At 35.8% G+C, this 17,684-nt stretch overlaps 1 protein-coding gene across 44 annotated transcripts in view; it reads right to left on the bottom strand.

Annotated features, from left to right (window-relative positions):
- The window catches only part of RIMS1 (regulating synaptic membrane exocytosis 1), a 296,320-nt gene that overhangs the window by 55,672 nt on the left and 222,964 nt on the right, over positions 1–17,684 (bottom strand). For 28 of the 44 annotated variants that reach the window (XM_068183776.1, XM_068183777.1, XM_068183778.1 and 25 more), the window contains 2 exons: positions 9,527–9,639; positions 904–1,070 (listed from right to left, as the gene is read on the bottom strand). The exons of 15 other annotated variants lie outside the window; for them this stretch is intronic. In XM_068183776.1, coding sequence (XP_068039877.1) covers positions 904–1,070; positions 9,527–9,639 — 280 coding nt within the window. Of the gene's footprint in view, positions 1–903; positions 1,071–9,526; positions 9,640–16,584; positions 16,689–17,684 lie in introns of those variants that run through there. One more of the 44 variants, XM_068183817.1, reaches the window with a different exon arrangement.

Raw genomic sequence — 17,684 nt, 5'->3', positions numbered from 1 at the left:
CCAGTTCCTGAGTTTTCCTAACATCCCCTCCTTTTGCATAAACATACCAAACTCCTGCAGCTGATCTTCTCAGGCACTGAGTCTTGTCTAGAAGTATTCTGAGTGGTAAATGATGCCTTCCAGACTTATATTAGGCAGACTTCTTGGTAGGGATAAATTTTTTTTTACAGTTCATAGTTCTTCTTGTGTTTTAGAACACCTAAAGTCGAATTTTTGACAGTTCAGGAACTGGCAAATGTAATCAAATACTACCAAGCTAATCCTAGAGCCGTTGTAGTTGCTGAGAGTTTTGTCATCAAGTTAAATGAAAACAAAACCCAATGTGTGCATCTAAAAAAGCCCTAACCCCTGAATAGATTAGTATAAAGGATGAAAGATGTATTTGATTATTGATAATGGAAATTAATTAAACTACTTTTGAACGAAAAAATATCCAAATTACTACATGAATAATAGTTTCAAATCTAGTAATTTATCATATACATAAAAACAGCAAAATAAGGGCATGTAGGTAGGGAAAAATACTTTGAGGAAGAAAAACCAAGCTTTTATGAAAAAACTGCTTAACTAAAAAAATTTAGTAATATTTCTGCTATAATACCTTACTGACATACTAAATACACTGATTCTTAGCCAGCAATGAGCGGACAGCCTGTGTTCAGGTTCAAGTGGGATAAATACATTCATCTATCATCTTCTCATGAGAAGTTTGCTTTCTGTTTAGAAAGCACAACTGCAAAAATACTGTCACCTTAGGCCAGACATGGAAGACAGTTTATATGTGCATAACATTTTTCACAAATTCTCATGTTGTGCTTATCTAGTTTCAAGACTTTCTGGTTGTATTCTGGCAGTCAATAAAAGAGGGAGTGTGATGCAATTGAAGCTGTATGGAGAACTCACCTGATCCTGCCCCGAGGGCGCTCAGATTGCTCTGACATAAAACTTGTGCTGCTGAGGCGAGAGGCACTGCTGGTTCGGGAAATGGCTGACACATCACTGACATCACTATCTGATGATTTGGCAGAGACGTTATCACAACTTCTGTACTGATCTGTTTGTATATTATACTAGAGATCAAGAAAAGAAAGGGTGAGGAGTCTCATCAAAACAGAATGCATTCATTGAGACAACACATGACCTAAGTATGACAATTATCTTTAACTGCTTTTAGATATAACAAAATTGTATGAAATTCAAAGATATGCCTACATTAAATAATGCCTTTATATCTAGTACAGAAATGAAACATGTTATTTATGGACTAAAGAAGATACTTGGAATAAAATAACACATTGGAAATTAAGTAGGCTGTTGGTTCTTCAGCACACTAGATCTATAATAATGAAATATTTATATGAAATATTTATGCAGCAGACAGACATCTCAAGAACATGCACGCCATCCATTTGGCTACAGACTCCTTTTAAAATTTTTAAAATATTAAAAATATATGCTATGAAATACCTGCACAAAGAACTGCATATGAGCCTGAATGAAATGTAATGCTACATGAAGGCATTAGGGACTGATTTCAGTTCCTAAGTTCTATAAAAAAAGAAAAAAGTACATTATCTCAAAATTTCTCTTTGTATTGTGATACTAGAGGACTAGTTAGGCAGAAGGCTAACTTAGTAAATACAGTATTTGTTTCCAGGCAGATCAATTCCCTGATCTAGTTGCTTTTACATCTGCACATGCCTAATAACTAGCAGAAGACCCAGCAGGAGGAATATGTGAACAGACATAAAAGTTACTTCACGTTTCAAATCAACTGTGACACCAACCCTTACAGAATGCTCTTATTGCTCATATCATCAGTCAGACAGGTACAAAAGGAAGTTTCAATCCTGGCATTGTCACACTTACCTAAACCTTCACTCATACAGATATGAGGACCAAACAGTTTTCAGGCTCACAAAACTAAAACTCACTGTCATTAGAGGAAGGTACTCTTGGCTGGAAAGCAACTAAACCAGTGGCATTCTTCCCAGGGTATATTATGGGAAAAGTTTAACACATAGGACCACCAGGCAGTTTTTGACATGAGACTCTAGGGAGTTCATTTTCCAGATCTGTGCTCTGTAAAATTACAAGTCATAAAAGTTTGTTTATGAATCATACACAAATCTGTGGCTGTCTGTGAATATACAAACTCTGACTCGGCACTGGGTTTCTGGCTGATTCACTCAGCAAATGCCATGACTTAATTTCAAAAACCTGGCAAATACAAGCTTGAGTTTGTACAGATGAATGTATCAGGTCTCCTTTCCTTAAGCCAGGTTTACCTTCTCTTGCACCAGTGCCTTTCAGCAACTATGCTTGTGCACACTTGGAAACCTCTTGGAAAAACACTGAACATAAAATGAGGAAGTCAATAGGAGTAGAGAAGGGGAAAGAATAAAGCAATTCTAAGCACCAATTGTAAATATTGAAATCTACAGGACAAATGGAGGTTATATAAATTTATTGTTTCACTGTGTTTCTCAGTTGTGCATTAGAACACTGCTTAGCAGAAACTCTAAGCAGTTTGTAAGGACCTGTGAGGACCTTGCAGTGGCTGAGTGAAAACATCTGCAGAAGACTAAGTTCTGGTTTATTAAAGGTAACTTTAAGAAAATGGGTAACAGAAAGGTACATCAAGTACTATGATATTCAAAAATATTTTCAACTACAGCAGGAATTTATTGGGAGGTTCTCTTTACAAGTGACTTGTGACTTTACTGAATATAAATGCCCAATGGGGTGAGACTATGCTAATATGTTCATTAATATCACCTTTTGTTAATGGCTTGTAGAGTCTGTTAAACAATTTTGCTGATTGCTATCCTTCAGACTGCAAGATAAAATGTAACTCCAAAATGGAAACAAAAAGCATACTAATTATTATTGGACCTATTTCATAATAAGATATCATGTTTTCCTTCTAAAGACTAAAAAAATATTCAAAGCAAGAATACAAGTTTGAAAAATTTTTATTTAGGCTAAATATAAACATTCAGAGGCTAGAAAACTGAATGGTTAATTCTCTCCAGTGTAAGTTAAACTGCCCCAGTCTCAAGTCAGACTTGATATTTTATGCAAATTTCCTAAAGAATTCCTAAAGAATCCTTCAAGCTACTCTAAATGAGACATGTAAAAATATGAAAACCATCTGAACACATGGAATGATCTGGCTTTCTATTAAGCTAAACAGGTTTGCAATATGCAAAATCATCCATTTAAATAATAAAATTTCTGTCGATTTCAGTGAAATATGGATTTCACCCATCCCATATATTGAGATTATATCTAAAAATTATTCCTTTGAAGTTGAGGTTTCAAAAATTCTTTGTTTAAAATATAACCAAGCAATCTATCTCAAATGCATGGGTTTTCTTAAGTATAGTGACAGACCGCTTCAGAAATATGCTTTATTTGTATTTGCTCCATGCTTTATTTGTATTTGCTCCATGCTTTATTTGTATTTGCTGAAGACAATCTGACTTCTTCCCTCTACAGTTATAATGTCCAACTACTTCTCTTCCTCACCAAAAAGTCCATATTCTCTTTGTGGCCTTTGGTTTGAGAGCATACACAGTGAACCTGCAGTGGTAGAGGACTTAGGTGGTCCCCAAGCGACCATGACGTGCTGCTGGAGAAGGCAGAGTACCCCACCAGAGAACCACCAAGGCCAGATGCAGTGGCTTCTGGAAGTTGTCCTGCTGGAAGCCTTTCTCCTAAGTATTGAGGGAGGTTTTGGCTGCTGGCCTTTGTTCCAAGCCATACCTGAATCTGGCTGTTAGCACTCAACTCATAATTCAACAGGTAGACGGGGTATGTAATGAAAAGGACCCTCTGTTTCACTTGTACTGAATTTGTTCCATCTTTCATGAGGTATCTAGATGGCTGGGAAAGATGAAGAGAGGTGAGAGAAGGAAAGCATCAAGCAGAGTTGTGAAGCTTACTTGGTTAGAATATTGGGAGAGAATTTAGAAGCCCAGTTTGTGTATCAGTGGCTTTTTAGAGATTCAGCCTCATGAAACTATTTATTGGTGCAGGGGTCTTCAGCCCAGATATCATCCTGTAAGTAGGGGCTATATAGCTACTCTGTTTTGCTCCCAATAGTAAAGCAGTCTGAAAAATGGAATTGTTTTGTAGATATCAGACTGGCTTAAAAGACAGTTTTTCATATATTGGTAAACAGAGAATTTTACATTGAGAAGGGACATAAAGAAAAAACTGAATCCATGTCTGCTACTTGCCTTGTATTGCAGTCACACAGCTACTGCAAAAAACATGGAGCATCCCTTCCTAAATGAGATTTTCATGGCATGGCTGAGCTTTTCCTATCCCTTTATACTGTATGCCAGGGCTGTGATTCCCAAGAAATTGAAAACCTTTTCCTTCACAGAAACAGAGATTAGCACAAAAGTAGTGACACTGAAAATTAATGCTGAGTGCTACAGAGTTTACATTTTAGTACTACTACTTCTGGATTTAGCTTTTCCTTCTTATACCTTCTGCTTCTAATTAATTCACCTATTTCAAAGGAGGCATACAAGTTTTCCTACTGATTTCCTATCTACCTCTGATACAATCTGATAATCAGTCATCTCAGCTAACAGATGAACAAAATTAAGGCAATTTTGAAGTTACCCTTTTTTCCCTTCAAATACAGAGAGAAGTAAATAGTACTATTCCACAAAGCAGTGCTCATTAAAATGAGAATATTTTCCTGCTGCAATACACCTGAATGTACAATTCAGAAGGAAAATAACATGGGCAAAGATCCTCTTATATGGTACCTGCAATGAAGTAATGTCTGCAGGTTTCCAGCTGGGCTCAAAAATAATATGATAAAGTTCTACTGTAAAGTAAAAAACTGCTGCTCTTTGAAACTGCACATATATTTGCAAGAAGTTTCCCTGACATGTTATATTTAAACATTACATCATTTTGAAGCTTCAAAATGAAGTATATTTTCAGTGCAACCACTTCTCTTTCAACTCTGTATCTTAAAGCTTATGTAACATTTCTTTTCCAAGGTGCACTATTTATCACATTAGGAGAGTCGCTGAAGTTTGCAGCAACTTCAGTAGCAATTACTAAAGAGTAGGTCTGCATTTTTAAACATTAATAGCAACTAGTTTCAAATGCCAAAAATATCTGTGCTTTCCTTGCCTGCATTACAAAAACAGACATCTATAAACAGCTGGAATGCAGTTCTTCCATTCACTTTACCACCTGTGGGGCTGTTGCTTCTTGCTCACCAGCAAAAGGAGAAAAAATGGGTATGATGAACTGCAGATGTGTTAACATCAATGGGAAGAGCATAGACACAAACCAAAAGAGTGCACTTCACAAATAGTTTTACAGCTCCTTCATGACTAACAATGTTAGCAATTTTACTGATTATGAGACACATCTTAGAACTCATTTAACAGTCCATTATAATTGGATTATCTTTCATATTAGAAAGTATTTCTAATATGAAAGTATTTATATTCCTGGATTTAACTCCCAAAACCATGAAGAATACAAGAATCCAGAGCTTTGAAAATTAAATGAGTGTGCTCTCCTTTGACTGCAGAAAAAGCCCCAGGTGACTAACCTTGACAAATATATACCTCATTATGTGCTTAAAATGAGGAAATTAAATGAGAAAATAAAATGGGTTTAAAATGAGCTCATTAACATGAGGAAAGAGAAATACAGACCAGATGCACAGATTCGTCCAGGGACTTACACAAGTCTTGAGATCGCAGCTATCTTTTGAGGCAGTCTAATGAGGAATTTTGTCAGAAAACACTGAATCCTGCACAAAGCACCTTGAGCTTTATGATTGCTTACATAGGGTTCCTCTGAATGCTGATGGCATTCACAGCCCAGCAATTGGCAGGGAGCACCTTAGGGTGTTCAGGACTCACCACTGACTCCCACCAGCTTCTGTCTTAGGAGCAGGTCACGCCATGGTCCAGAGGCCACTAAGCACCAGTGATTCTAAAGAACTCTTCCTACAATTGTATCCAACTCCTATGAACACTGCTTAACTTCCAAACAGGGAACAGTAAAAACGAGCAAGTCAAACCATGAGGAAACTGCAGTGAAGCCCACAGAACAAATGAATTTCTATTCTCACTAAATTTGGTGAAATCCAGCCAGTCACTGGAGTGACTGCCATCTTAACATGACATACATTAAAGATTTTTTTTCTTCAAGGTGGGTGAAGGGGACCAAAAGAAGATGCCACATCTATGTCCAAAAGCATTTTCAATATACAGCCCTAGATGCCTTACCCAGTATGATGTAAAACTTAACATAATCAGCCTCCTATTAGCCCAAGTATCCTACCCAGCCCCTGCTTTAGACATTAACTGTTAACACATAAGTGTAAAGACAGTAACTATTGAGTTAAATCCACAGTGCCACTGAACAAATGCCATGATTACACTTTTAAGCTAAATGCTTTTCAATCACATATATTCTTAAATCAGTAGTGCATCTAAATATAGAGTGATATAATTTTAAAGTACATACTACAGTGCTCTAATCAGTAACTCTCTTGAATAAAAAGAACTTCCAAAAAAATGTTAAGCCAGAGCAGCTGCAAGCATGGTGTTTGTGTTCTATGTGTGGTACCTGGAATAAAAAAACTTAATGTATTTTGAATTAAAAGGCTAATTGAGTTACAATGTAATTCACCTCTGTGCAAATCCAGAATTATGTCATCAAATGTTTTGATTCTCTCAAGCACTGAAACAGCACAAATATGTGCACACTAGGCACTACAACCTTACCAATATATAAGAAAGAAGGCAGACATGTTTAAAGCTGTTCTTTAAACTCTTTTTAAAAATCCTCAGATGTCAGATGGTTTTTTAAACTTCCTTCTTTTTTTTTCTTTTTTTTTTTTTTTAGCTTATTAGAAGTTAAGTTTCACAAAAATTATGGAATCTTTCCACTGCACTGGGAGGAAATAAGGATGTGAGCTCTGTGAAAGCCTCAAAACAGAGTGGAACAGCCATGAAGACGTACACAAATGTTGCAGGGCAGACAGTTACCTATTCAAAATCCATTAATGGATGTTCAAAATGGAAACCTGCAGAGTGCATCTTTGGAAAACTATTGCTTGCTTACCAAAACTAGAAAATTGAGAAACTGAGTTGGAGAAATTCCAAAATTGCAATGCATCAGAAATTGACTGGAAATAGCAAAGGACCAGTTACAATATCTCTCTTTAAAAATGGCTTGTTTCAATATAAAAGAAAAATTATTTAACTTTCAGGAATTATTTTGTATATGCATAATTAACTGTTGCAAATATGATCCAGTCATATACTGAAGGAAAATTTTTGAATGGTTTAGAGAATTTTGTATGTAATAAAACAAGCATATTTGCAAATGCAAAAATATTGGAAGAATCAAATCCATGTGAGCTGATTGCTCTGAAATGCAGAACGGACTATTTTCCCAATGTTCAGCACAGTATAATTAATAAATATATTTTCTGGACCAGTGGGCAAACACTGCTATTTGGGAAAGAAAGAAGCATTTTGGTTAAAGAGGGAAAAACTCTACTTGCAATTGCTATTTCTTTCTTAGTCAATATTTCTTTTTCACTATTCCAGAATGCCTGTTATATACCACTTAATTTTTTTTTTTAATTTAAAGTCTTGTTTCTGCAGCTTTTGAAAACTTTTCACAAATTTTGGCAGCAGAAATTGGGTACAGTCTTTGATTCTGAGAAGTCTCAGTCATCAGCCTTACCACAGCAGCTGATAAAACATACTACATTTTCAAATGTCCAAATCTTCATCTGTCTTGGTTATTTCCTTGATTCTTTCACTATTTTCTCAGGATAAAGAAAGACAGTAGCATAAGGTTTGCTTTGGTAACATTTTTTAAGTGATGACTATCACCATAGTGAAATGAAGCAAAATTCTGAATAAAATAATTTCAGTGTTCTTTTGATTTAGTACTCATCATTATTTCAATTTTGATTTCTGCATGCATTTAAAACCAAAAGAAGATCCTAAAAAGCTCAAGGTTCTAAGGATAAGAGAAATTTGCAGGTTGATGTTTTCTAACAACTATTTAACCATACATTGGATCTACACTGATCAAATAAGAAAAACATATTGAGGGCCAAAATGATGGCTATCATAAATATTAGAGTTAGGATCAAAAATTGTGTTTCAAAATGAAAAATACAAAAACTTCAATCTATCTGTAAGCACATATAATGTAACTCAGAAACCTGGCCTCTGACTCTGAACAAAGGTCTTTGGTCATCCTGGCAAAAGTCTTCAGATTGCATATTACCTCTCTCTAATGAAAATTTTATCAACTCTATTTTGACTATTTTTTCCTACCTTGTTAGGTGATTGGGAAGTACCACTGCATCTCACCCTCTTGCCCTGAGTGGACCTCTTTTCAAGGTAACAGCAAATCCAGTAGCAAATGAGCGGTTCTAATGAAACAAATTCCTGCTTCTGATAGAGGATCTCATTGGAATTTCCACCCCAGCCATTGAGTTTTTTTAACAGCACTGATATCCTACAATTCGGCCTTTGAGGATCTAAAGCCTTGTTCCTCTTGTTTCTCGTCCTTTCGAGAACTGTTCATTTAAGTTCTTACTAAAGTTGTCTGCATATTTAACTGCAACAAGGTCTTCAACCCATCTTTCAAATCTGTTAAATATTAAAAGTTATCTGCCAAATTTCCTTTTTAATCATTCCTAAGTAAATTTGTGATTTTGCTTTAGATAAATACCTCACTTATACATTATTTTAACCTGTATCTCCAGGAGCATCCAGCTCCTCACAGCTTGAATTGTAAGCAGCAGTGCAGATGTGCAAGATATTTTCATCAGTTTGCTTAGAACCCTATACAGTTTAAATTACAAAAGTTATGGGCTGCCATTTTAGCCTTATCAAGAAAACAAAATCCCTCTACACAACTTCATTAACATAATTTCAATATATTCCATTATCACAGAAACTCTTTATGCTTTTATTAGAAAAGGAAATCAAAGTAATCAGTAGCTACTTCAAGAAAGGAAATACTTTATCTCTGAAATTATTAGGATGCAAAAACATTATACAAATATGAAAACATCTGCATGGGAATGGACCTAGTTCTGTCTAGCTCTCTACATATCAGACAGCAACAAGGGCCAACCTTTCATGGCCTACTTTTCCAACCTCCAGGGATTGGAAGTCTGAAGACTTCCTAAACTAGATGTGATAAGTTTCTTTTTAACAGCTGTTGAAGGATCTTTCTTTCCTGAACTTTTTCTTTCTGAAAAACTTTCCTGAAGTTTTTAAGCATTTTGGTTTTTACAGATTCATTTTAGTTGATGTCAAAGACTAACTCTAATGCACATCAGATGGGGGCAGAAATGATGTTAAAAAGCTATTACTTGAAGACATTTCTGTCAGGCTTTAAAATACAGTGTTCTTGAAGGTTATATAATATTTTAAATAAACAAGTTTATGCATTCAGTTTTCAAGCCAAAGTACCATTCCAAGACTACTGACTTTACCTTGGTATATTGCTCACGCTCATGTTCTTGGCTAGAACCAGACCCTGATGTCTGATTATAACGGTGCACTTTCATTTTCATCTGTCTCGTTCGCTCCTCCACTACTAAGCTTGCTGCAAAAACACACAATGAAAATCAATTAAAAATAGAGAAAAAGTATTGGGAAAAACAAATGGTTTAGCAACAATTTTAGCTTATTTCCATTTCAACAAACAAAGAAATGTACACACATGTAGAACAAGCAGGGTGTAAGCACAGAACAAAGGAACACTAATGTCAAGAAATCAACCACTTTCATTGCGAGAGTCTTTACCTGAAAATGGGCAGACATCCCAATTTCTACACATAATCAAGCTGGTGCAACAGATATGAAAAGAGTGAAAAAATTTAGGTGGCAGGCTGAATTATACACTTGTTAAATATTCTGGATGCAGGGGACATAAATCCGTGTTCATCTAAGCATGTGGTTTTTTAAATGTAGAAAATATTACAGTAGCATTCTAAGAATTAATGCATGAAACAGGTATTAAAATTTATTTTAAAGTAATAACTCCTCCTACTATCTTGAAACATAGCTAAGACTATTTGAGAGGAATAATTTCTCCATTCAACCAGTCATATCAAAACAACAGTAATTTTCTAGTACTTTGGGTTTTTTTTTAACAAGACCTCCTTTAAAATCACTACTTTGTTCTTTAATGATCACCTTTACTTCAAATAATTATTCGTTCTTTTGTTTTCAACTTCCATATGGCAGTGTTTCTTTAAAAACAGGTATCTTGGACCTTCAAGGAGTTGTGGTGCTATAAAGAGCATCATCTTCAACTTGAACAAGTTATAGCAGTTCATATTGGCTGTGCCTGCCACAGGCAGATGATCTTGCACTAACAGAGAGAGTGCTGTAAACATCCCTGGGCCAAGGCTTCCTCCAAGTAACTTAACCTTTGTGGTAGTAAATAAATTTCAGAGGGATCTATATATTCTGCTATTCTTAAACTTCGCAGCATTTTAAATTCAAAGCAATACAGGTAACATAAATACCATGAAAACTGTAGCTTTTTAACAGTTCTAGAACTAGACCCAAACATTTATCAGCAACTGTTCTAAATTACAGGAGTATGCACTACATTCATTGTGGTTTAAAAAGTTATAGCATCTCAGAAAAACTTCTTTTAAATTGGAATTTTTTATGTGTCACAAATTTAATTTTGAGGCAACCTCCACAAAATCTTCTGCTTTTGTGCCAACCATGGATTTCTATTACTCTCTACAAAACCACTACTTTTATAAGTCAAAGAGCCCCTCCCCAGATCAGTGACAGGAGAGAAACACCTATATTATATATTAAAGCTGCTTGTAATCAACTTGCAATCGAAAAACACAGATAATTTTAAATTACTGGAAGATAAGTACTCTATGTATTTTCAATTAAGAGGTACTAAAGTTCTCCTGTGTGGATTTTGTGCTGTTAGTTATACACTGTGGCATTATTTACAGATTTTTTTTTGTCTGTGCTTTGCCAGCACAAAGATACAAGGCAAAAAAAAAAAAAAAAAAAAAAGCACTACACTCAGGATTGGATATTTTCAACTATAAGCTACTGCACAAATCACAATTGTGCCTGCACATACCATTTGTAACATGCTCATGGAAATGACAGAATGTCTGTGTGCTGGTTGGGTATGAAAATATATACAAAATATATTCATTGTGAATTCCTTCCACATTTCTTATTTAAAAATAAGAAAATTAGGTACAACAAACTGCATTCAAATTCTGCTACAATTACAAATCTAAGGCGTGGAATAAAATTAGCATTATCTTCAGTCTCCCGTATGCAGAGTCCAATCTAGCAAATTCTGCACATGCAGAATGTCACACTGGGCCCAGCAATTATTCCAGATGACTAATTATGCCAGTAAAGGTGTACCTTAATTGCAATGAGTCCAGTTCCACCATCAGATATGCAGGCACAGCTCCAATTACTTCAATGGAAGTTGCATGGAGGTATCTGAAGGCAAAATTGAGCACTTTAGGTGAAATTTTTAAAGATGGCCTCTTATTTTAAGGACAGATATGAAAGGATTAAGATAGATCAATTAGGGACTGAATTAAAAAAATGGGTATCTTAATCCTATCATATGTGCATGAAATAGACTGAGGATATGAAATCAGAGGGAAAAATGAGACCCCTTTAAAAATTTAGCCCTACATGTGATGGTGCACAGATTAGAGTTACTCTAAACATAATCCTTTCATTGTGTGAATTTTTTGTCCTTTAACCTGTCAACTGTATGTTATACTAAATAATATATATGATATGTTACCCTGTATTACCTATGATACCCAGGAAAGAATATTCTATTATGTAATTTAATGCTATTTCAGAGGTTATTACTTCAGTCAAGACTGAGTAAATATTCAACCTTAATTCTGTAATCTTGATTTTTGTTGTGTTTAAATCCTTAAGCTTAACATGTATATTTTCTGGTTTTCCTTTATATATTAATGACTATATCAAAGAATGTGAGAACAATTAATGAGGACTGTGAAGTAAATCTGAATTCTCTAATGGAGAAATTTGATTTTGAGCATGAAGTACAATGTAATTTAGCACCAATTAGCTGTGAATTTATTTATAAGCATGCAGTTGTATGAGCCTACTCTAGAAAATCCAACTGTGTTCTTTCCAGCTTTATTTACCACACACATGTGAGCATATGTTGAATGTAGCTCAGCTGTGTGATGGAAAATTTTGTCTGCCTGACTAGTGGCTTGGGAAAACCTTTACAAGTTAATCACAAGAAAAAAAGAAGTCTAACACAGGAGCAAAAGCACACTGGCAAAACTGTAACAACACCATATGATCACATTGCTTTCTTGGAACATGGCTGGTTACCACAGGTAACAAAAACTTGACATAAAAAGTACTTAGCCTGTCTCTTAGAAAAATATGGATCTACTTTCTTTTAGGACATCACTATTTACAGAGTGCTTTTCCTGGATGTCTTGAGAGGTAAAACTACACAGAAATTTACAGATCAAAGCACTGTAATCCCAAGACCTTTCAACTCTAGAGTGGCCCTAGAATTAAAAAATGAAGATTTACCATAAGTGTCTCAAAATAGTGGTACAATTACAATCAATATCAGTTGTGTCAACGTGTTATTCTCTAGTGTCAGAAGTCACACTTCAAAGAGCTGTAACTCTCATGTCTTCAAGGGCTGATAATTCAGATGTGAGATCAATCAGTGTAAAAGTAACTGAGAGAAGAGAACTCATTGATCAGACTGCTTAAATAAAGCACAACTTTATAGCCAAAGCTTACTACTAATAAACCACATGAAGGTTAACAACAATGATGTACATAAACAATCAAGCCATGCAGGAGAGAAAAGACAGACATATGAATGGAATCAAAATGTTATATTTCAATTCCATTAATCTATTTATAAACCCATCTGACTCCTGTAATCTCAGGTGTACTGGGTCTGGCTGGGATGGAGGCAGTTTTCTTCACAGCTGCCTGTTCTTCTAGTTGTGACTAAGTGTTGAGAACACACCAGTGTTTTAGCAATTCTGAGCATTGCTTGTATAGCACCAAGGCCTTCTGTGTTCCTCATGCTGCAGCCCCCTGCCCTGTCCTGGCTTCCCCCTGCCCCCAGGTAGGCTGTGAGAAGAAAAAGGTGGGACAGGTGACCTCAACTGACCAGAGGGACCATTCCATACTGTATAGCATCATACACAGCAGTAAAACTGGGGTTAGTCTAAAATATGCAATTCTGTAGGACACTACTTGAAAGAGGCATGGAATAAACTAAAGAAAATAGCTACACCTCATATTTTCAGCCTGCCTACCCTCAATCAAAATTAGGACAGACTAACAGTTGTTTTTTCTTAAAGGAGATAGCCACTTAATTTTTCTAAGACTTCACCTGTTTACTAAGATTTTATGTGCTAGTCACATTCCTTTTAATATATGAATATTACATTAAGATATATAGAGTTACATCTGGTGCCACTTACTAGTTGACAGTCCTCATCTTCATAATTATCCTCAGAAAACTACTATGGGCATGTTTCAACCCCTAAATGATGTTTAACTGAGGGAGAAGTTAGAACTGGCTAGGATCCTAAATGTTCAGAATATATGCTGCCTTTTCAATTATGTACAAAATAACACAACAATAATCAATGTACTATACTAATATATAAGATGTAGTAGGGCAGATAAAGTTTTCCTTTTTTTCTTTAATAAAACCTTTCTAGACAGAATGTGTCATGGCATATTTCTGTTATCTGGAGAATATGAATCTAACAATTCAAGAAATATGACTTTAAAAGAAATTAAACTTGCATTAGTATCAACAACAGACCAAACCTGTGAAAGTCATTGAGAGCTACAAAAGCAGCACTAATAGCAGTGGCCAGTGCAAAAGAAACAGAAGTAATTTTAAGGTCTAAAGTTTCTCCCTTTAAGGTTTAAGAGGGGGCCTAAACTCCATGCTAGATGCAAAATTCCCAAATGACATGATGCCTTAAACACCCGTCTGTTAGGCTAACAGCATAGTGTATAAAACTTATGTGGGATCATTTAAATAAGGATGGTATCACAGGCAGCAATAATGAACTAGCAAGAAACAGCAAAAATGCTGTAATTGCTTCTCTAGTTCTATTTTATTTTTTTATTCCTGAGCTCTCACTCTTAACATATCCACCTTTTTCATATTGCTACATTCTGAAAATTTTGGAAAACAGTGTATTTTGTCAATAAATAACATCTAATAAGAATGCCTTCATACATTTCAAAAAAAGGGTAGGCAAATCAGATAATAAAATAGAGGTTTAAAAAGTCAGGTGATTAAGCCCAGGAACAAATTTCCATCCCTTGCATTCATTAGTGAAAATACCTTTCTAAAAGGACATTCTTGCTCAAAGGCAAGTATGGGCCTAATGCCAGGATGACTGGTGACATTACATGGTCTGTGATTCAAACTAGTAACCATACTGTGCTTTTCTAGATGGTAGAAAACCTGTGGATGTCTTAGTACTGGCCATACCATTTTCAGTAATGATGAAGTCTGCAACAAACGCAGACTTTTCTCTTGAGGCGCTTCATATTCCTGTTCAAGATGGTCAAGACAGAAAGAGGAGGTACAGGAAAACAGTATGGCTTGGAAAGCCTCCAAGTCTTACCCGCACTATTAAATGTCAGAGTAAGCTACATAACAGGAAGAAATTGGCATCAAGATTTCAGATAGCTCTAACTCCAGAATATATCACACATCCATCCTTTATGATGCAAACTTTAAGAGAAAAGGTCTAGAAGTCTAAAATGACACAAAGATTTCTTACATAACAAAGTACTGAAAAGTAAGTTGAAGTTAAAATTTATCTCATAAACTTTTCTCATAATAACAATGCTTCTGGGGCAAACCCAACAGGTTCAGGCAAGGGAACAGAGAACTGCACTTATTCCAGAAGACAAGAGAGGTCTGACCTATTCTTCAATCTCAGTCTTCATATTAAGAAGAAAGACTGAACAGTGACAAACAGCTACAGCTGTACTGCCATCTGGAAGCATATACACAGCAAAAGCTAGGAAAATAATCTGTCTGAGCAACTTAGATGCTATGTGAATGGGAATCGGGGGGGGGGGGGGAAGGGGGAAACTATCTGGTTTGAGGACTTATATATGAAATAATAATTTTAAAAATCTGGTTTGAGAAGTGGCAGCTGAGGAAGAAACTAGGCAGAACTTATGTCCATAACACAGGCAAGGAAATAAAGCAACAACGAGATTTGGATAGGAGAATCCTCTAGTGCAGAGATGGCTGTGTGGCACAGAAAAGTCACACTGGTGTTGGACCAGGATGATCCATTTCAGAAATAATACAGAGTGTCTAGTTTATTTCTGTTGATCCTTCAGGATGAGTTTTGCAGTATGCACACACAAATGATCCTTCCAATAGGTTTCATGGCTTTAAAAATACACAGCAAACTCTACCACGAAATTTAAAAAGCATACAAAATCACAAGCAGATAAATGTTCTGAAATATAAGGTAAGTAACACCAAAAAATCAATTTGTTGCCAGGATGAAGAACCTGCTATGACTTCTTAGAATAAACAACTTCAAAAATTAATGGCAACACGCATATAGTGAGGGAGATGGCTCTGAACCCTTCTCTGCCTGACCAGAACCTGCTGTAGCTATTTCAAGCTTGTGTGCATGGATTTCCTTTCCATGGGAGCTGATAGTTCTCTGGAACTCCTCCCAGTCATAATTAAGGCATGGCCAAGGCACATAGTCAGATTTCCAAGCTGGGAGATGAGCTTGGATCTCTCAGTACACACAGAGGCATGATGGCCATTTTGAGATTAACAACTCACTCCAGAAGGAAGATATGGAAACCTGAACTGGATGATGCAACATTCAGTTCTTTCTCAAAGAGCTTCAGGGGTGATCCACAGAGAAGCTTCTATGTAAAAGGAAACAGCAAGTAAACAAACACAGACCTCTTAAAATTTGAAAAAACAAAACAAAAAAAGAACAAAACAACAAACCACTGATTTTGGCAGCAAAAAAGTCAGCATTTTCATAATCTGTTAAAGACTTTATTGCAAACTTTTCCATTGATTACATGGAACAGATGTTTGCTTTGTTGCAGACTCATATGGTCAGTGTGTTGTCCACTTCTGTAGTACATGCTCTCCCTCACACTTATGTCTTCTTTTACAAAATGTCCTGTAACTCCCCCATCCTCATCTCTAAATCACCTACTGTCTATTATTTTTACCTCTTCTAAGAAGTTACAGTGGGCTACTAGTGTAAATCAGTTCAAATTAAGATATTTATGGTCCCCCAGATCTGCTGACACTTCACTCTTCTGGCTGCTCTTCTTTTGCCCAGTTCTTTTTAGCCCCTGGGTTTCATCTGCCATCAAGTCCCTCGAGCCAGAGGAATCTGTGCATGTAAATATCCCACCACCTTCTACACATGCCCAGATATTGAGCCAGATCCATCCAAATCTTGTGGAAACAAGCTCTTTTACAAACCTGTTAGAGACAGTCTAGTTTGTCTGCATAAAGTCCATTGTTTTAAACAAAAAAATATCCACTGCAGCCCAAATCTTGACAGAGGCATAATGAACAAACAGGTAAGATTGATTTGTACTGTCCTGTTTGAGAGAAATATAAATACTGAGACAGAAATAATTTGTAAAATTAACCACTCTTAGCACTTTCTTAAGACATTTCATACTATATTCTAAACACTGGAAAAATAACATATAATTGCTAACACCTAAGTTACATATATCTTTTTAATCTCTTTTTAACATTATCATGAAAACATACTTTTTTGGCATGGGTGTTGGAGTTCAGACCTAGTGGAAAAGTTGCTTTATTTTTACCTAAGCTTTCATCCCTTCAGAAAGTAAAGTAGTTACAGGAAATACTTTGATCCAAGTTCAACTCACAGTTTGGCTGTGACCCACCCAAGCCTGTATTCAGACCAGAATTTCCCAAGATGAGCAGGACTCAGGAATAAAGGTTAGAAAAGGTTAATCAGTACTAGTAATATTTATGTAGCATAGTATTTTGATTTTAACATTAAAAGGGTGGGGGGAGTTTTTAGAATTTTTTTTCTCAACGAGCTTCATTTGGATTTTGAAGTAATTTCTACTTTCAAATAAAAGGAAAAAAAAATAAAAGGAATTTTCTGCAATATAGCTTAGACAGAGACATAACAGACTACAGTTTTCATTTTGTGGGACAGCTTTTGATACCTGTTGTTTGAGCTCACTGATTACCTGGTGTCAGAACAGGCATAAATTCATAGGAGGTGAACATTGTATGTCTGCCCCTAAAAGCTCCCCTACAACAGGAGTAACTTTCTGACATGGGAATGACATGCAAATAGAACACAGCTCATTCTTCAGATTGTCTCTGCATACAAAAAATAGTTTTTGACCATCACCACCTTTAACTATTCCTAAGCCCACACCTAGGAAACATTCTTCACAGCTGCCAAGGACCATGGCTACATCACTAGAAGCATGTGCTGTGCAGAACTCAAGAACAGTTTAGGAAAAATCTTAAGTTTTTGTGTGAACATTAACTCAATCAAGCACCTTCTGAGCCATGTAAAATATCGT

The sequence above is a fragment of the Anomalospiza imberbis genome, chromosome 3 (assembly GCF_031753505.1).
Source record: "Anomalospiza imberbis isolate Cuckoo-Finch-1a 21T00152 chromosome 3, ASM3175350v1, whole genome shotgun sequence".
In the NCBI taxonomy this organism is placed as follows: Eukaryota; Metazoa; Chordata; class Aves; order Passeriformes; family Viduidae; genus Anomalospiza; species Anomalospiza imberbis.
Note: the sequence above shows the minus strand (reverse complement) of the source record. Positions and strands in the feature narration are given on the sequence as shown.